The 20,215-nt window shown below is 37.7% G+C and overlaps 1 protein-coding gene across 1 annotated transcript; it reads right to left on the reverse strand.

The window, feature by feature from the left end:
* Positions 1 to 48: 48 nt before the first annotated feature.
* LOC114522020 (trichohyalin-like) lies at positions 49 to 19,019 on the reverse strand. Its single transcript, XM_028542621.1, has 38 exons — positions 18,446 to 19,019; positions 17,636 to 17,904; positions 17,327 to 17,538; positions 16,920 to 17,212; positions 16,545 to 16,842; positions 15,779 to 16,035; positions 15,239 to 15,501; positions 14,823 to 15,018; positions 14,246 to 14,604; positions 13,770 to 14,025; positions 12,987 to 13,190; positions 12,704 to 12,897; positions 12,299 to 12,491; positions 11,754 to 12,072; positions 11,397 to 11,591; positions 10,365 to 10,666; positions 9,957 to 10,150; positions 9,499 to 9,787; positions 8,847 to 9,094; positions 8,371 to 8,570; positions 8,013 to 8,169; positions 7,759 to 7,908; positions 7,435 to 7,668; positions 6,911 to 7,242; positions 6,306 to 6,531; positions 5,721 to 5,920; positions 5,358 to 5,625; positions 5,054 to 5,230; positions 4,588 to 4,815; positions 4,022 to 4,120; positions 3,582 to 3,764; positions 3,124 to 3,309; positions 2,773 to 2,964; positions 2,497 to 2,643; positions 2,031 to 2,135; positions 1,705 to 1,929; positions 449 to 1,484; positions 49 to 140 (listed from the first exon to the last, which is right to left on the reverse strand). The coding sequence occupies exons 1-37, from the start codon at positions 18,717 to 18,719 to the stop codon at positions 1,281 to 1,283; spliced, it is 8,328 nt and encodes a 2,775-aa protein (XP_028398422.1). The 5' UTR covers positions 18,720 to 19,019; the 3' UTR covers positions 49 to 140; positions 449 to 1,280.
* Positions 19,020 to 20,215: the final 1,196 nt, after the last annotated feature.

Here is a 20,215-nt window from a genome sequence, read left to right on the forward strand (position 1 = left end):
TGCAGGAAATATCACCAATTAATTATCACCTACTGTAGCTTTGCCTGATTCCTGTGGTCAAGCTTTCCAGATTTACTTGAAGTTTGGTGAATTGCGTCAATTGCTCGGTCAATGGACACAAGCACAGAGTTCTTTCCTTCCTAATAATAAAATTACAAAATATGTATGCAACTGCGTATATTTAGGACTTGGATAAATTATATTGACCTGGACATTTTTCAAATGTTGTGAAATGCCTAAAGCTATAAAACTACAGATAGCTAACAATCTTTGAAGAGAATCCTCAATTTAGGAATGCCAGGTCATGCATATTGAACAACTGGCAATTCAATTATAATTATAGTGTGATTGAAAAGCAAAAACATGGTAAATAATAAAAACAAACAAACGGTAGAGACAAATAGACACAGTAAAGTAAGATTAAATTACTTTTTAACTATAGCAATACCTCAAAAAGTTCCCCAAACTCGAAAATACATTTTCCCAACAAACAATCTTCAAGCCAATTTTCCCTGTGACCGTTTATATTGCTGACGAATTTTCAATTTGAATGTCACGACTCTGATTCATTGCGACTTTATATAATTTGTCCAGTGACATAAATTCAATAACAAATTAGGCTCATTTTCCGCGGAAATTTTAGATGTTTAGCATATTTTCAAATATTAACTTGCAAAGTTTGAAATTTTGTTAATAAGCAAAAACCCTTTGAGATTATGAACCAAAGCTTACCGTGTTTATTCCCTGCGTTACTTCAGTCAAATAACTTACAGGAACAAGACCGACTTGCCCAGTTTCATTACATCGCATTGACCACCAGTGTTCGTTGCAAATATCTTTATACTCGAACGTCTGTCCTTCTTTTATGTTTAGTTGTGTTTTATCGCCAGCATTGTAGTTATATAAGGATTTATACATAATTAAGGAAATTATTACAACTTTAACTACCTAAGACGATGTCGATCCAAGTCGAGAATTTTATCTAAGAATTTCATAAACATTTCATTTAGTTATTTATTTATATCAGTTTTATAACTTGTATATGGGTGGTTATGCGATCTGATTGGTTGAGCTACTCAAGGTATATCAGCTTATATGCGGTGATAAATGAAGACTGTGGCCATTCATTGGGTTTTGTGAAAATTGGATGATGATATTGGTTGTGAAGGTTTGTGCTTAGTTAAATAACGGTTAAAAGTGAATAATACAGGTTATAAGTGACGAAGTTGAGAGGGTAAGAAGGCCCCGGGACATAATCTCGGTTCAGGCTCGAAGCTGAATCATACAGTTGGATCATCCCCAGATGTCCCAGAGGTCCCTTCAGTCGATCTCTCCCCCCTCTTCGCCTTCTTTCTTGCAGCTAAACGTTCTTTTAGTTTCTTCTCTTTTCCTTTCGCGTCTAGACGTATGGATTTTCTGTCATCACCGCTGAAACCTTCCTCCTCAATGCCAGAGTACGATGGTAGAATGGGAGGAGAATGGAGCTGGAACATACACAATATAAAATCTTATATACAGAAGGTTCACTTTGATTTGAGTTTTGATGTTTTTTACACCGGCTAAAAACAAGCCTAGTCAGTCAAAGACATTTCATCTTGGTTCCATGGCAAGAGATTGTAACAATTTAGCCATGTTCAACCTGAACGTTTGATTAGAACTCGACAGGCCCAGCAGTGGCAAAATTTTCTACAATGGCAATCTTACCGTTGTACTGACTCGTCGTTCTTCTACTTTAAATTTTTGCTCCATTTTGGCAGCAATTAATTTCATTCTTTCCTCGGGATTTAAGCCTTCAGCTTCCTCCTGTGTTAGGATGTGATCAAATCCTCTAGACTCGGAGGATCCAGGTTCTCTCATTGTCATCGTCCGTTCATGACGTACACGCTGGATTCTGTCACGAATCATCGTTTGTTGTCTCTCGCGCTCCTCCTGAATAAATGAAGTACGCAAAGATCCCGTAAGCAACTGCCGTAAACAACCAGTCACAAACAAAGTCTGTTACTGCAGGTATGGACAGATCCTTTGCATACCTTTCTCTTTTGCTCAACCATCGTTTTCTGTCTCTCTCCTAAGCCAACGATGGTGGCTGCAGCGGCTACGACAGTGGATTTCTTTTTCATTCGTCGCTCCTTGAGCTGAAATGAAATAAAATAAATCAATAACACCGTTCAATTCTCATTTTAAATAAGGCGCCTGCACTTTGATCCTTTCTACTTTTCACTGTCCTCTCTCCCTCCACTTACGTCAACAAACAAATACCCACATACATCACCTCTCCTAACATCATACATCACCTCTCCTAACAAACTCCAAACATCCTAACTCGCATTATTTGCCCATGAATTTTTCGAATGCAGTGTGTTCATGAAAAGAGTTCGGACCACTGACCTATATTCGATCTAATATAGGTCAGTGGGTCGTACCCTCTTGACCCCCCCCCCCACCTCTAATTCACCCTCTCAACGATTACCCAAAACCTTTTGCCACCAAACTTACAATATCCTCTTGTCGCCTTCTCTCTCGTTCTATTCCCATTCCAAATGTCGTGTGTTCACGAAGCAAAGAACCAACAATTTCTTTCTTCTTATCTTCAGATACGTCAACATCAACAACTGTCTTTTCCCGCTTCATACTGAATCCATCCTAAAATCGAATGGAAAATCCATGGTCAAAATGCCATGCTATACATACAAGATGATATTTGGACAATGGAAATTCACCACATTCAGCATCCCCACATTCAGCATCCCCAGATCATTAGAGAATATTTACCGGTAAACTGGATTTTCTTCCCTTCAATTTCTCAGTTTTCTCAAGAACTCGTCCAGCGCTAGCAGCTTTAGGACGTTCATCATCATTTTCATCTTTTCTGTCTCTCTTATTTTGCTCTTCGTTTCTCTCGATCTCCTCTTGAGCTTTACGCTTAGCGCGTTCTTCCCGACGACGAGCTAGCCTTTCTTGAAGCTAAAGATAATTATGTTTATTTACTTTTATTTTCCTAATAAAAAACTGTAATCAATGTGAACGCCTGTTTTCCTTGACGTGTGAGAGAAATACAATAAACAACTGGAACTAACGCTGCATTACATCCTCTACAACCCTCTTAAACATTGTCTAGCTTACTGATTCTCCTTGTTTTGATCGTTGTATCATAGTTTTCTCTCGCACCAGGGATGACTCTTGTTCAGCCATCATCAGTAATGACGTGGCAATATCTTCCTCATATTGTTTATCGTCACGACGCCTTCGTTTTGCCTCAAGCTTTGCTTTAGCAAGATTGCGTTGACGTTCGAGTGTCTCATTTAATGCCTGAATAGAAAATATCTGCTATGGGCAAATATGTCCTCGGCAAAGTAACTTTTCATTCAGGAAAGTAGGTTTGCATGCTATAATAGCTGTATACCCCAATCTTTGTTATGAAGACTGCTTGAAAGGGCCACCTTGCAAGTAGTTGAAATGATAGTAAAGGACAAATATAGTTGGTAGGTTGGTTTCTCATGGATTGCTGGAGACGTGGGAGTCAATTCTGAAAGCAAGGAATACCACTGGTCCCATGTTAAATATAATCAGTTTCGCCTTACTTGTTTTTTACGCTCTTGTTGTCTTTTTAGCTCGCTCAACGCAGCATTTATTTCAGCCTCACTGGCCCCAGTTAAAAATCTGCGCTTTTTTTCTTCTTCCAGTTCAGCTTCCATTTCGGCGAGCTGTCTATCATTTTCCATTTCTACTTCAGTCACTTCACTATTCTCTCCAGCCGAAATTTCCTAAAGAAATTTAAAATTTCAGGATATGGATATTACGATGAAGATATTTGAAAAGTTCTGCGAAATCCAAAGTTTGGCTTTATATATAACAAGCAGTAGCGATCCAGCTGTGTGTAAAACTTCATTTTAATAGGTATAATTGCATGGGTATAGTAGAGTTTGAGTATAGTCAGTAGATCAATAGATAGTCACTAGTCCCAAAAATTTGCAGGTTCAGATTGATCTGCGAAGATGACAATTCTTAATTGTCTTTGTACCTGGTCCTTCTGCAAGATAACGGCAGCTAAATTATCAACGATACATTCTTGTCTGATGCGTCGCTGTTCGTCTTTGATAAGATTCAAGACAGCATCTTCCTAAGAATTGTAAAAAAACAATCGCTCTTACTTGACATGTACAACCAAACAGCCATTAATTTGTAATAATTAATGTATTCTTTCGTAAATCAATATAAGTACCAGTAAATTCAATAAATGACGCACTATCTTATTAAATCTGAATATTTAGGGGAAAAAATAGATCTTCCATTGGGGATTAATTGCAATCTCACGAAGTCGTATGTATATACAAGATTTATCGTTAAAATTACACGATAGCCTAAGTAAAGTTCTCCGACGTTCATCTGCATATGATTTGCTTCTTTTCCCATGCGTTTTTAAGCCAACTTTGTGGTTTCTATAACACCCCCTCCTTTCTTAAGCTTGGTGCAGAAAGTTCATGAAAATTATAAAGAATGCATCTGTTTTGCTCGCATATGAAAGGCTTTTAATAAGATTATCAAAAGAATAACTAGAAAATATAAAGCTGTTTAAATAACCATCACCTTTCCAGCGAGAATGTTCTCCACAGCTCTATTCTCAGTACTCTGCTTCTCCTGAAGATCAGCAACCAACAACACACCAACCTCATTTTTCAGCTTCGGCTCCGGAATATCCTTGTTTGATAATTCATCTTTCACATTCATTACTTTAAGAACAATTCCATCCTTTAAAATTCTCATCAATTTCATTTGGCGATCTGCTGCTCGCAAGACGTTTTCCTCTTTCTCCTCCTGGTAACAATAATAATTATTGGTTCAGCGAAACATACTTCAAAACATAACAGTCATACTATAGTTACCTCTGCGTTAACCATGTTATGGCTAATACATGATGATTTAGACTATATACGTTTACACAATGACGGTATAATTCTTTGCTGTTTTCACAACAAAGCATCACCGGCTTTCGGGTTTCTTTCTTTAGTGGCATGACAACCATATGGGACCCTAGTTAACTTTAAAACTATACCTTTGACATAAGATCTAAACCCGCATTCTTCGAAGCTCTAACAGTTGCAGTTTTCCACTCCTTAAAGTCACGATAAAGATCTGCCATTTTCTGATCTCGTTGCTTGTTGTTAAGGTAGCTGGCTGCAGCTACTGCGTCAGCATCACTTTCGCTAACATCAAGTAATTCGCTCAGCATCTTAAACAGAAAACAATACGGAGTGTCATTCATGCAGATGTATCTGAAGGGAACAAGATTTCATTTGTTTGCAATTGAAGATGTCATGAGTAATTGCAAATGTCATTGAAAATGTCGTTGACAGTACCTTAATCTCAATGGAATGTTTCTTCTCAACTTCTTTAAAGATGGCTTCTTGTACAGCAACAATACCTCCCTGCTGTAGTTCCAGAGCCTCCTGAGATAAAATATCCTTTTCTTTCTCTTGTTCTTCATGTAGTTTAGCCTCGATTGCAAGTCGTTGTTCTTCATCGTTTGACAAAACTAAGGCGGCTTCTTTTTCAGCACGTCTTGCCTTGAGTGCGGCCAGACGTTCTCGTGCAAGTTTTTCGTGGCGTGCGCGGTCTTTGCGGTAGCTTCAAAACAATAAAAAATTAGTATTTCAATGTAAAGTTTGGGTTTCATATTTAATATAATAAAAAAACAATTCATGTCTAATATTAAGTCAAACCTTGTTTCACGGGCAGCCTCTTGTTGTTTTGCTATCCCCAGGACTAACGCAGCCGCGTCAAATTTATCTTCCTTTGCAATTTTCTTCTGTTCCCGCCTTAGCTTTGCCAGTTCAAGTTGACGATGTCGCTCACTGTTGAATTTCTTATCTTGATTTCTTAATGACGCCAGCAACGCTTTCTTTTCCTCCTCATACCTCGACTGAAATACATCAAGACATCATAAGACTTACTCTTTGATAAAGTCGTTCAACCGTTTCATGCGAATGTTTTATATTGTACGCAATGACACACCAAAAGTACTCATTTCAGATGTATTATCCGCGATAAAGGTTGAACTTTTTTGAAGTTCGTTGATTCATAATCTATTATTATATTGATTGTAATCAAATCTATACTACAAAGACGACAGGAACCCAATAAATAGTTTGTACATTGTATTGCCGTGCTTTTACTTTTCTCACCTCACTCCAGTTGCGCTGTGAGTTCAGTTGGCGCAACTGGAGTGAGATGAGAACAGTAAAAGCACGCCAATACAATGTATATTTCAACTATTTCTTGGGTTTCCTGTGACAAAGACTAATCACCTGCAAATCGTTCAACACATCCCCTGTGGTAACTTCCTCTTCAATTGTTTCCTCCTCATTTTCATCCTCCAGAAGTTGAGCTTCCTCTGTCGTTATTTCTATCCCGGCAGCTTTATGTTCCCGTATTTTCTGCAAGCGACGTTTTAATGCATCTTTTTGTTGCGCTTTTGTTTCACCCATCAATTTGGAAAGACTGGCTTCGTGTTCCAGACCCTCGCCAAATAATCTAGGAAAATAGTTTACGGTCATGTCAGATAAAAAACCAGCCTGCCAATTTTTTAACTTAGGACGACTCCAGCTAAAGAAAAGAATTCTGCAGGTCGTCAGGCATCTTAAATAGGAACGGATAAAATTACCGTTCTCGGTTTGAAAATGGTTATTTTTATAACTACATATTAAAACAAGTTGTGAATTCACAGTGCTTCCAACACTTGAAAACATTTCGAGACCGAACTTTACTTTTTTTCAGTTTTACTCCAGGCTTTTGAGCTGTGGTTTTACGTTTTATGTGATTATGTCTTGCAAGCTATAGCTGGAATTCATTCACATATCATTACTTGTTTATTGGCAAACGTAAGCTAAGCATAAGTCATTGTTCCTCCAACCTGTTGGCCTCATCAATGCGTCCCTCTTGCCTCAATTTCTTTTCTTGTAATCTTATTTTCATAATCTTTGCTTGTCTTTCTCTCTCTGATAGTTTCTCCCACACAGATGCTCCCAGCTCGTTCATCAAACTTTCTGCTATCAATTTATCTTTTAGTGCATCATACTTTTCCTCCAGCGCTCCAAGAAGCTCTTCTTCCGAGGGTACATTATCCGAGACGGGTTTATGTCCGTGGGTTCTCTGCCCAAGTAATGAGACCGCAATGTTATCGTACCAGCGGTGTCGTCTAGCTTGATGTTGGACCGCACGAAGCTGCGTTAACGTCGTATTAGACTAACAATACAAAATAATTTTTAGGAACGGTAAAAGATGGTAGTCCAGTAAAGTATGTAGCTATATATACGTCTTTTCGATAACACCGTGTAACAGTGTCTTTACTGGCCGATAGGAACACAATCTACCACAGTTTACCTCCAGTAACGTATAGAGATCAAAAGCACTACATGATATATAGAGCGCACTCACCTTCTCCGATAAATCTCTTAGCAAAATCTCGGCTTCTTGATCTTGGATTTGTTGCAGGTTGGCCAAAATGGCAACATGAACATCTTCGTCCTTCACATCTCGTTCATTCTCCTTCATTTCCTCTCGAATTTTAATGATATTCAAACAAACGGCTTCTCTCAATATGACGTCATGTTCTGCGACAGACTCTGCTGTACCATCTGCCCCTGCATCCCGCCATTGTTCACGCAGACCCTGAACGCCAATGATATCAGACTTAATCAAACTCTGTCTACTGGAACAATGCTGAGCTATTCGAGAGAAAAACACGTCGTTCATTCTAACCTTAAGCTCAGTTAGACGTTCTGTCCTTTTCTCTTTAGTTTTCTTTTGCGTCTTTTTTCGAAGTTCGCTCGTCTGTTCCTCCTGCAGTAATTTCTCCAAAACCTCTCGCTCACACTCCTGTTTTTTCTCGAGTTCTTTCAAAACCGCCTCCTAAACAAACGTATCAACAAAATGAGAGCCAATTAAACTTTCTTCAGTGGATAGCAAAACCACGATGCAAACGAACATCATTCCAATGTATTATAAATCCTAACCTGTAAAGCAACGAGGTTTTCTTTGTCGCTGATCTCCTCAAGTTGTTCCTGTTCTTTCTCTCTTAGTTCCTTTTCCACTTCATCAGTTTTCCTTTTCCGTCGAGCCGCTAGACGTTCCCGCGCTAGTTTCTCCTGTCGCAGCCTGTCTTTCTTTTGACTGCAAGGAAACACAGTTTATTCAAATATCAGTTTTAGAGTACAAGTCGGAACAAAAAATACAATCGTCAAAAGCATTGTATCTCTTTGTTGGTAGTGCATTGTACTAGAAACTGATTTTTAGCGTTCAAATCGTTGTTAACTCAAGTAATTTATGAGCACAGGGAACAATTTACAAGATCTGATTGACTAAAATACTAACATTTCTTCCAAGTTAGCTTTCTGCGCCTGTGCTAGACCAAGAACAAGGGCAGCGGTATCAAACTTGTCCTCATGCCTCGCCTTCCTTTCTTCTCGTCTTAATCTTGCTAACTCGGCTTGGCGACTTCGTTCACTTGCAAAACGTCCCTCCTTATTTCGTAAAGCCTGCAGCAATGCTTCTTTCTCTTTATCGTAGTTTTGCTGAAGAATAAATTCATAAATTTACCTGGAGTTGCTCGTTCATATCTTTTAGCAAATGAATTACACCAGAGGAGTCACACAACGTGGGTTCCTCGAAACATTACATCTCAAATTGAGTTGGTCTGGTAGGAGGCAGTTGGAAAAGGACTAGGCCGACCAGCTCGCTTGATGGTCAGCTCCAAGAACGAACTAAGATGGATTCGTGTCGCGGACAACAGCTCAAAGCATGGTTACTTACATGCGTTTGCATATATATATTCAAAAAATCAAACTTACGACTAATTTCAGCAAAGGATTAACGTTCGCATCTTGTTTTAATTCTTCCTCAAACTGTTTGTCTTCTTCAGCCTCCAATTTAGCGACTTCATCTTTACTCATGCCTTCTTTTAATCTCTGTCGTCTTTTCTCAAGTTTCTCTTTCATTCTTTCCTTGTATTTTGCCTTATTTTGACCCATGATATCTTTCAGGTTCTTCTCAGCATCAAAAGCCGCTCCAAGAAGGGCCTGAAGTTCGTCAAGCTTACCTTAATGTGAAATAAGCTTTCGTAAGATGATTTCGTTCATTGGCTTTTTTTAGACCATATTTTCTTAATTGGCATCAGGAAGATATCTTCTTTATAAGAAAGAAGCTTCTTTAAAACAAAGGTAAAGTGCCACGACCACTATCTTTAGGGAATCATTGAACCTAAACTCTTACAGTAAGTAATGGCTGAACTAAACCAACTTTACTCAATTATACCAGTTAGTTCTACCAACTGTTTTCGCCAAATGCTTAAAGAGTAAATGGGCTGTTGTTGAATGAATAATTGTATTCTCGCTGGCGGCATTGGGAGGAATATTTTCCAAACTCCTAACCAGCCTCTCTCACTCACCACATCACCCCCCCCCCCCACTCCTTGTGTCCACCATTAATATATCTTCACCTCACCTTCTCTTCTTAGTCGTCTTTCTTCAAGTTTCATTTTAACAAGTTTAGCCTGTCTCTCTTGTTCACTCAACGCCTGCCATTCAGCAGCTCCCATTTCCTTCATCAACGCCTCAGACAACAGTTTATCTCTGAGTGTATCGTACTTGGAGTCTAAAGCGTCCAGTAACTGTTCTTCGCCAACGCTCGTAATCTGTTCGGGGTTTCCGAATACAGTCATCAGGTTATTTCGGACATCCGACTGAGCTTCGGCCAGTAACCGCGTTTGTAAATTTATAAGTTCTGCCTTGTCCTAGGAAAGAAAATAAATTGAACTAAACTTTTTGAAAGGAATTGAATGTTCAGAAATCTTGCTTGTTCCCGGACATTTTAAACTGCAAATTCTAGTAATATGAGATCAATCGGGGTTAAAAAAATTAACTCGTACTGTATACCCTTACTATACAAAATCGACGCCATACCTTATCAGGCAAGAGTGACATTAATATTTCACTTTCTTTATCTTGTTCCTGTTGAAGGTCAGCTAATAACGTAACAATGACGTCATTTTTTGAAACATCTTCCCCAGGTCTCTGCAGTTCAAGATTTCTCTGTCGTGATGTCAACTTCATTATGGCGGCTTCTTGTAAGATTTGGCGATGCTCGTCAACATTATCTGAAAAAATCAGAAACGTGAATATTTCTCTTATATCAACCAGGACCGACGATTAAGCGATGAGTTTTATTGCAAGCTGGACTGACAATAGTTATCTTACTACCGTGAATTAACTTTAGTAACATTTTAGAAATGTTTCGCAATAAACAATTACGGGCTTCGACCAGTCAGAACACGCGTTCTATACATGTTATTTTATAAATTGTCTCTTAACCTTTGTTCAAATCATTCTTCCTGGATTTAAGGTCGCGAACATGTTCCTCTCGTTGTTCGGATGTCATCGACTGAGCAAGATCATGCAAACTGTTGTCTTCGTTCTCAAGTAACTTTATTAATACGTCTCTTTCCTCGCAATGTTTATTTTCCAGGAATTTCAAAACAGTTTCTTGTAATAAACCGTTATCTCCTTCTTTGATAAGGTCGTCCTCACTCAGGCTCTTCTGTTTCTTTCTATTTCTTCGTTCTTCAAGCCGCTGTCGTGCTAGTTGCTCATGTCTTGCTCGGTCTGACATCAACCTTTAAAACATAGCTATATTTCATACCGTTGTATTTATACCTAATAGCTAATAATATAACATATGATCTGATCAACACAAGAGTAGTCAAGCATTTGAAATAAACGAGATAGAAACTCAACTTATATATTTCACTATGTGAATAATTATCTCATTCACACTGAAAATGGCTTATAGTTCAGTCAAAACATGCATGTTTGCAATAAAAAATTTGTCGTTTATTTCAAACGCTTAATAATATTTAAGAATTAAAAAACGAGTCGCGTGCCTTTATGGTGTAATAATGCACGATGGGGGAATGTTGGGAGAATACAAGAGAAGCTTGTAAAACACGAGGCGTAGCCGAGTGTTTTACAAGCTTCTCGAGTATTCTTCCAACATTTCCCCGAGTGCATTATTACACCATAAAGGCACGCGACGAGCTTTTTTAATTCCTTTTATAATATAAGAAGAAATTATAGGGCAACAACAAAATTTATTTATTTGATCAATAATGAAATTCTCCTTACATGTTATTTAAGATGTTGCTTAGCAAAAAAAACTTCAAAAGCCAGAAGCGTGCATTATGGCGTCACAATGCACGCGCGGTAGCCAATCAAATTGCTCGTTATATCATACTTATATTATAATAATGGTTAAAATATGTGTCTTCTGATAAAATAGGACGGCGTAAAGTAGAGCACTATAATTGCTATTTTGCAGAGCTAAAACACAAATAAAATAGAATCTACCTTTCTTCTGCATCTTTGCGCTGTCTTTCAGCAAGTCCAAGAACAAGAGCAGCTGAACCAAACTTCTCCTCAAGTCTCGCTTTCAGCCTCTCTCGTTTCAATCTCGCGAGCAATGCTTGACGCTCTCGCTCACTCAAAAATTGATTGTTAGCTCCAAGTAATTTCGCCATTAATGCGTCCTTCTCTTCTTCAAATCTAACGTAGAGGTTTAAAAAATGTTTTAACACCAATAGACAGCCCTATTTTAATAATTCCTAACTAAGATATTGCCCCAGAGGAACGTAGGTTCAGAGCTTTCAACCCGCTGCCTCTAATGAATAACTGACATTAACAGTAACACCATAAACACAATAATACCTTTTATCAAGACTTTCAAGCAAACTCTTTCCATCCATTTCTTCCATATTACTCAGCTCTTCGTCGTCATCCTCTGGTGGTAATCCTTTTGCGAGCCTTTCACGACGACGAGCGAGTCTTTCCCGAAGTTGTTGCTCGTACTTATCTCGGTTTTCTCCAAGTAACTTTCTCAAATTGACATCAGCCGCGAAGCCACCTCCCAGCAGCTTGGCTAATTCATCAAGTTTGTTCTCTCTTTGCAAACGTTTCGCCTCCAACTTCATTTTCATCAAACGGAGTTGGCGTTCTCTCTCTGACAATCTCTTCCACTCATCTTCACCTAAAAATGGCAGATGAAAATGAAGTGGCAATCATTATCAACACTCAAGAGAATTTGGCACTTGGCACTCTGGCTTTCCCCAATCTTTTTTAGAGTTCTATCCGTAGATAGTTGGTGAAAAAAAGTGAATATCACTGAACATCTCTCGTTATCTCCCCAGTTTTGAACTATGAGATAAAGGTCAATAACTGCAGCGACCTGTTGTTTATTCAATAGGGGATATTACCTAGTTGTTTCTTGAGAGCTTCCAAGAGTAGTTTATCTTTTAATGCATCATATTTATTCTCGAGTGCTTGAAGTATTTCATCATTCGTTCCCAGGCCATCATAACATAACAATACCGCGGCAATATTTTCCATATGTTCTGATTTGTAAGACTGGATTTCTTTCACTCTCGCTGCTGCTAGTTCTTCTTTAGACTAATTAAAGTAATATATGATTGAAGTATCCCCAAAGATCACCTCTAATACCATGCTAACCCTAAATAAACCTTTATCAAATCAATTTTTCCCTTCTTCCCTTCCAAACGCTTGTCATGCAAATTCGACAAACAAAACCCAAACTAAATCCCAGAGTTTTCTTAATCCTAAGTTTAAATACTAATCCTGAACCAAAGCCTTATCTCTCTCACCATGTCGAGGATTTTCTCCAACATTTCTTCACATTCATCACTCTGACGTTTTTGTAAGTCCATTATCATTGAAACAAAGATAGACTCATCAGTCACTCTATTTTCTCTCTGCCTGTTTTTCATCCTAAAGCGACGACTTTCAATTTTAAACGCACAGCCCATTTCCAGAATCGTGTGATTCATATCCTGATCACCTATAATGATAATATAAAAACATCACCAATTAATATACTACCAGCTATCAAAGAGATTATACAAAACTACCTGACTGTGGAATACTAACCTTTCTCATCTAAGTCAAGACCATCTCTTTCGTCTTTCAACTCCGTTAATCTTTTCTGTCTTTCATCCTCAGATATTTCTCTCGCTTCGCCACGGAGATCATTAAGAGCATCGTCAAGTAACAGAAGGGAGAAAAATCGTTGTTCCATTCTGTGTTTACGTTCAATTTCTCTCAAAACAGCATCCATCCATTCGCTCAACACATCTATATGAAAAATAATGGCACAACAAATGCACTCATTCTGTTCAAACGGAAGGTCGAAACAGAACAGAAATCTTTAAAAAAATCTTTAGAAAACAGTTAAACGAATAAAATTCGACTGGCCAGAAATGTTTTCAACGAGAAGCGATAGAATTCGTCCCTCATTGTTCCAGATTACTCTAGGGGCCGGTGGTTCAAAACTAGGTTAGCGCTAACCCTGGGTTAAATTTTAATCCAGTGTTTTAGTTTATGTGCTTCTGAATCACTGTTCGTTTCAAAACTTTAAAAAAATCACTTCTATCAGTCCAGAAAATACTTATGAAATAAGATTTTCAACTTTGTAAACAACTAAAACAAGCAATTAAAAAAATTAATGTAAAGATTTGTTTTAACCCAGGGTTAAGCTAACCGGCTTTTGAACAAATGGCAACAGAAGGCAACATTGAAAAACTAATTTTCATTGCAAGAGAAAGTAGGTCATATCCAATTCAAGTCATTTAGTAAATCATTTAGGGAATTACGTTGTCGGTTAGGTTATGCCTAATGTGGAATTAAGGATCTACTTATTATGCTAAATCTCACCTTTATTTGGCTCAGCGTCTTCAATTTCTTTATCTTTTCCTCCAGCTAAACGCGCTAAAACAAAGCGTTCCTCAGCAAGCCAACGTCTTCTTTCATCATCTTGTGCCAATTGTTCATTTTCATATCTTCTGTGTCTCTCAGACAAACCCAACACCAGAAGAGCACAAAGCATGTTTGGTTCTTGCTCTGAAAGCCGTTTTTGTTGTTGAAGTCTTACTGTTGTGTCATTCACTTCACGAGGGCCACTACCTCCTTCCTATATAACAAGCACAGAAAACATACCTTTTTATATAAAAAAAACTACGCGTGAATACTTTTGAAGGTGAATTAAACCTGCAGAAAGTTCACTATATGATTTATATTTTTGGCCGCAGGATTTTCTTAGCAAAGGAAAAGAAAAAGTGGAAAGTTATTTCACCTAACTAGCAACCCGCGGCAATATGAAACGCAAACGTCCCAATAAGGAAAACTCTCACCTGCAACCATTTCACCAGTAAATATTTCTCATTTCTGTAGCGCTCGTCAAGATCTTTCCAAAGGTTTCCAGATGATTTGAAACCTTTCTCCTCGATTCTAGAATTTACATTTTCTATTTCGAGACCTTCATTTAAACAGCTTTTCCGCTTTTCTAAAACAGCCTTTAGGTTTTCAATAAATCTTTGACGATTTTCGCCCAAATATAACAAAAATTTTTCACTGTCAGTAAATCCTTCTCCAAGCAGTTTCAAAGCTCCACTGAATCTCTTCTGAAGACGATATTTCTTCTCACTCACTTTGGCTTTTGTGACAAGATTGTATCTCTCGCTCACGGAAGTTGTTTCCCATTGATTGGGTCCTTAAAACACAAAACAGAACAGCAATGCCATCAGCCTGTTCAGCCATATTATTTTAAATTATGTTTTGGTTAATATCCATGTTGTGAGGCGGTTCAGTTTATCAGGTGGATAACCTAACTTACCAAAGATAAAAGAACACTTTTATACACCTTGTGTACGATTTTAAAAGATGGTTTTCGAATTACAGAGCCTTTCAGCGTCTCTCACTCATACCTACCTATTTGATCTCTGAGAGCTTCCTCGAGTACTTTATGTCTGATGCTATCATACTTGGCCTCAAGCAATTTAATGATGCCATCCTCCAGACGTGTGACGTCACTAGTGCCCAGGACGACGGCCGAGAGGTTATCCAGCCATTCTTCATGGTACATTTGCTCTTGTTCTTGACGAATTCGTAGCAATTCATCTGAAGTCTAAATTTGAGGTGAAAATTTTAATTCTGGTTCAAGTTTGCAATCCAAATACAATTTCCACTAGTATAGATTCAACCTCGTCCCTATACCCTCTACAGAAACCTAAATTGAGGCAAATACTTAAAGCGTATATTCCTTTTGTGACTCTGCAGATTTATAACTTTTGGCTCAAATTAGATTAAATTTCACTTGACCAGTTTCTGCCTAGGAATTATTGTACCTGGTCAGAGTGGTCTCTCGTAGCCAATAGCGTTTCGGCATCTAACTCTTGCTGATGCAACAGTTTCGCTAACAATGTTGTGGCAACATCTCTTTCTGCCCCAGGTTCTTTCATTTCCAAGCGCTGATTGACGCACACAATGCTGACGGCTTCTTGTAACAGCTTCAAATGAAAAGATTTGTTTACCAGCTTCTCTTCTGAACTACGATTTCTCCAGCCTTGTCTTTGAGTCTTAAGCACGACGAACTGATTCTCCCTTTCCTCTATAAGTACAAATATGACAAGTTATGATGATTCAAGCATATCCGTATCTATGAGAAGTTCACTCGGCGTTTTCTTTCTAAAGGTCCGTTTACACTTTTTATTTTAGCTACGTGCGATTTTCCTCTTTTGATAGATGTGAACGAGTGAATTAATTACTGATGTTCAAATAAGAGTTCGTACACATCAGAGTATCCGTAACTAATTACTCTTTCATATCTATCAAAAGAAGAAAATCGGGCCTTAAAGTTTTGTAATGGCAACCATGGGAAATTTTACCGTTGGTCATTTTCCTGAAATAAGCTCTAGTCTCACTCGCATCTTTCCCTTGCAACAGATACACCATCATTTCCATTTCAGCTCGATGTTTTCTCTCTAGAGCTTTGATTACATCTTCACACAGTTCAACAAGACCTGTCTCGTGCTGATGATATACCAACTCCGATTGTTTTATTTCCCTGGGTAACCTATGCCCTCGTCGCTCGGTCAGTAGACGATCTGACAGGTTGTGCTGAAGTTCCCTGCCAAAATGAAATCTGAAATAAAGGAATTAGCAGCCATGAAAAACAAATGCGTTGATTTCACCTCGGTGATCTAGATATTTGATGGTTTTAATCTATTAGGACAGCGTGGATAGATTGGTCGCTCGCGGATATTATCGATATAGATGCTAAAAGAATGATTATCGTATTACTTCTTTTTACAGTAGCTCCTTCCAGCCATATTTCTTAATAGAGTATGTGAGGTATAAACTAAACAAAATCTATATGATTCACTTTGCATAATCGGGTAAAGTTTGTACGAAGGGCCGGTTGTACAAAGGCTGGATCCCCGGGATAGCGATTTTCTCAACCAGTGCAAACATACTTTAAAAGTAATAATATTGTAGATACTGACCCAACAATGAGTAAAGAGAAACATTACTTAAAGAATAGAAAGGTTCAATTCAAATTGTACCAAAACATGGGAGATTCAGTTTAGAGCGATAGAAAAACCCATTATCTGGTGGATAGCGTAATTCGACCTTCGTACAACTGGTGCTTACTTGTCAATTTCATTGCCATTAACGATAGTTTCAGCGACACCAATTACAAGACATGCCGATTCAAAATTGGACTCTAGTGAAGCCTTCAGATGCTCTCTGAACAACAATTTATATTCTTGCAATCGTTGAGATACCGTCATGACGTCATGTTCTCCTCTCAATCTCCTTTTTAACGCATCTTTCTCGTTTTGATAACGAAGACAAAGATCATTTAACATTCGTTCACTGTCAACCTTGCCTTTTAGTTTTTCTTGCCATTCTTTTAAAAGGAGATTGTGGATCTCTGAATCTGTTTTACCTGTTTGAAAATGGATATTTTAAGATTTTTTTAAAATTTTTAGAGTTGAATGCACATCAGGATAGACTAATATTTACCCTCATTCTCAAGCATTTCTCTTCTCTTATTCTCTTCTTTTAAAGATTCCTCGTGGTTTATTCTTCCACAGCCTAACAAAGCCAGTAAGTTCCTTGGATATTCCTTTGGTGCTGATCCTTCAGTTTGGCTGTATGCCAATGAACCTTCATCAGTTGAACTAAGTCGTCTCTCTCTTAGTTTTGCATGAACCAATCTTTCTTCTTGTTCCCCTTCAGACATAGCCAACCACATACCTTCCCCAGTCTCATGTTGGATTTGCTCCAAAAGCAGTTTCTCTCTCAGAGTTTCATACCTGGAGAAGCCCAATGCCATTAATTTGCAGTCCTAGACTGCATTACTTTTAAGCAGGTTTTAATTATGGTGAATTCATAGACAAAACACTGCAAAATTGTAGAGAAAAACATACTTTGATTTCAAAAGTGCAACCAAATCGGAAGCACCAACTTGTTGCCGACCCTTTCTTATTTCATCATCTTCAACATCCGAGTCTTGATCAAACAATATTGCGCTAAGTCCTTCCTTCTCCAAACGTCTAATCCTCTTTCTTGATTTTTGCTTCAGTAGCAGTGATTCTTTGTTTCGCTCAGCCTCTCTTTGAGCCAGCAAAGAGCTATCTTCCTAAAATTTGCAGCATCGCATAGCAGTTATGAAAAGGAATTAAAGAAGAAAAGCTGTTATTAAGTAAAAAACTCCTAATAAGTGAATATAAACTTACCTGTAGTTTTTCCAAAACAGACCAGTCGTCATAAAGTCTTTCAATACCCTCATTTTCCAACTTTTCTCGCTCAGTATCAAAAACCACATCATCTAAAATGTCCCCAGTGGGCATATCACAAAGCCACAACTTGATCTCATCAAATGATACATCCTCAAAACTTGTTTGTCTTGATGAAACAAATCTGTTCCAAGTGTCGAGTGAGAATTGGTCACCATGAACACATTTGAATAACAAAAGTGCAGAATTAAGTGAGATTCTTCCACAACCTTAATAAAAGACATTAACTTTAATTGAAATATATATATTGCAACAAGGTTAATTCCAGGAGAAAATAATCGGAAAAAGTGACTAGATAGAGAAAGAAGAGAACAAGGTAATGTGAAGAGACCAGTACAAGCGGAGTTAAAAGGGAAAAGGTGGAAGAGGGGATGGGAGAGAAAAGGGAGATAAAAAGGGGAATTGTTAAGAGGAGGTGCATCCTCTTAAGGGTAGAATGGAATTTAAAGTGTAAGATGAAAGAATGAGAGTAATGGAGGAAAGGGACAGTAATAAAAAGGAAAGGCAATAAAAAAGGGAAGAAATGGAAAGGTAATGGAGATGTGGAAGAATGAGAGTAAAAGGAATCGAAATAAAGAGCTGAGAGAGTGTACATGGGTGGTAAGCAAAGTAAAGACATTGTGAAAGAAAAAGGTTGAAAAGGAAGATAGTCAAGTAAATTAAACAAAGGAAAGAAATAAAAGAAGAGGATAACGTTGAGTCAAACGTCAAAACATGAATGCAATTGAAATAACCGAAATAAACACCTACCTAACACATCTAAACATTTAAAGTCCCAAGCAATGCTCTCCTCCAGTAAAACCCTTCTGCCAATTTCCTCAATCACACTGCCAAAGTGTTCTTTGTTACATTTTAGCTGCGAATTTTGTCCACATATATAAACCACAGCGGCCTCGATCTGGAGACGGTCTAACGGGACAGAGTACACTTGCGTTTGAAAATCTTGTAGTTGATCTACTGTTAAATAGCCATACAGTCTCGTATCTAGTAAGTCGAACATCAAACCGTAATCTGGTATTCCCATCTTTTCAAGATTAAAAAATATAGCACTTTTACAGCTCAGAGAATGAAAAATTCCATCTTGACAACTTTGGAATGTTTTCTTTTAATTGAACCTTTTTAATAATTGTCAAAACATTAGCTTCAAGAATCGACGTTAAGAGTAAAAGAATGATCGCTGACGTTAAAGATATACCAAAACTCTATCCATAATCCATGTTGATTCTACAACATAGGATCTAAAAATTATTTTTTCATACACTTTTTACGTCGGATATTTTCAACGTCGTAGTTGTCCCACATGAGAATAGCAACAACTTTTATAAACATTAGCTTCCATTTTTAAAAACCTGAACTTCTATTTCTGCTGCATTGTAAATTTCCTGTCAATATATAACATACTTACCAGTGTGACGTAGCGTATTATATCCACTGATAGGCCGTATTCTCTGGCACGAAAAGTCGCTTAGAAAACGATTTTCGTTGCCCCCCTTCGGGCACTACTTGAAAACAAGATAGAAAATTAGGATAAATTATAGAAAGTCTAAATTCACTTGTTTTCACCTTCACAAACCTGCAGTTTTCGAGCATTTCATCTTTGAAAAATCAGTGAATTTGCATGTTTTGCAATACACCGACGCCATTTTGATTCAGGAAATGTCTTGGATACTTGGTGTAATATACGACATATATAGCAGATTCAGCAGTTTTATACCAGTATTTAAATGAAGTTTCCAGCATTTTTGCTGTGCAAGCAGGTTTCAACAAGGAAGCTTTGAGTGGAGTTTTACAAGGTTTTTCGCAAATTTTCATTGTTTTTCAAAACTAAATTACTCAGAGAAGACTTAGACAACAATTAATCGGAAAAACATCCGCCAATTTTGCTTACACGCATCAAAATCATCCACGAGTGTTTTGTTTCTAGTCAAGTTATATAAAATAATTACTACACAATTCCTTTCCAGCATAACCTTTGTTTTTTATTAACTACTTTTATAATACACATGCTTTCTCAAGAAAACTATTTACAACATCTCAGTTTTTTGACAAAGTTAATTACCAACGCCTTTATCTTATTATCATCAATCCACTAAAAACGAATTTTTAGTGCGAAGACCCAGACATCTTTACGAAGTTGAAAAAGAACAAATTTCAAACATTTTCCTTATGAAAACGTGTGAGGACTTGTGAAAACTGCCAAGTTGGCCCAATTCTAAACTTGCTGAAGTATTGGAAAATGAATCTGGAAATCCAGAAGTCAATGTTTGTGCATTTAACAACAATGCACTGATTGTAGATGCTATGGCAGTTATTCAGTCGGTGAAAGGAAAATGGAAAACATTTGGCGATGATGCTCTTTTAAAAACCTCAACACGCTAGCACGAAAGTATAATTCCAAACGATTAGATTGTTGCAGACAGGTATCCTTAGTTGAGCATAAAGAATGCACAGAGACAACGAAGAGCTGAAAAGTGAAAAAGGAGTCCAGAAAGGTCAAATCTTCAGAAAAGATCAGAGTGT

This window comes from Dendronephthya gigantea, unplaced genomic scaffold (assembly GCF_004324835.1).
Source record: "Dendronephthya gigantea isolate DGI-Jeju-01 unplaced genomic scaffold, DenGig_1.0 000021F, whole genome shotgun sequence".
NCBI classification, from domain to species: Eukaryota; Metazoa; Cnidaria; class Anthozoa; order Malacalcyonacea; family Nephtheidae; genus Dendronephthya; species Dendronephthya gigantea.

Excerpts from the sequence above, each read along its gene's own strand:
- LOC114522020 (XM_028542621.1), bottom strand. The coding sequence starts at position 18,719 with ATGGGAATACCAGATTACGGTTTGATGTTCGACTTACTAGATACGAGA. Across the intron at positions 12,898-12,986 it reads TCTTGACTTAGATGAGAAAG|GTGATCAGGATATGAATCAC; the intron begins GTTAGTATTCCA and ends TTATCATTATAG. Across the intron at positions 7,909-8,012 it reads AAAACCTCGTTGCTTTACAG|GAGGCGGTTTTGAAAGAACT; the intron begins GTTAGGATTTAT and ends ACGTTTGTTTAG.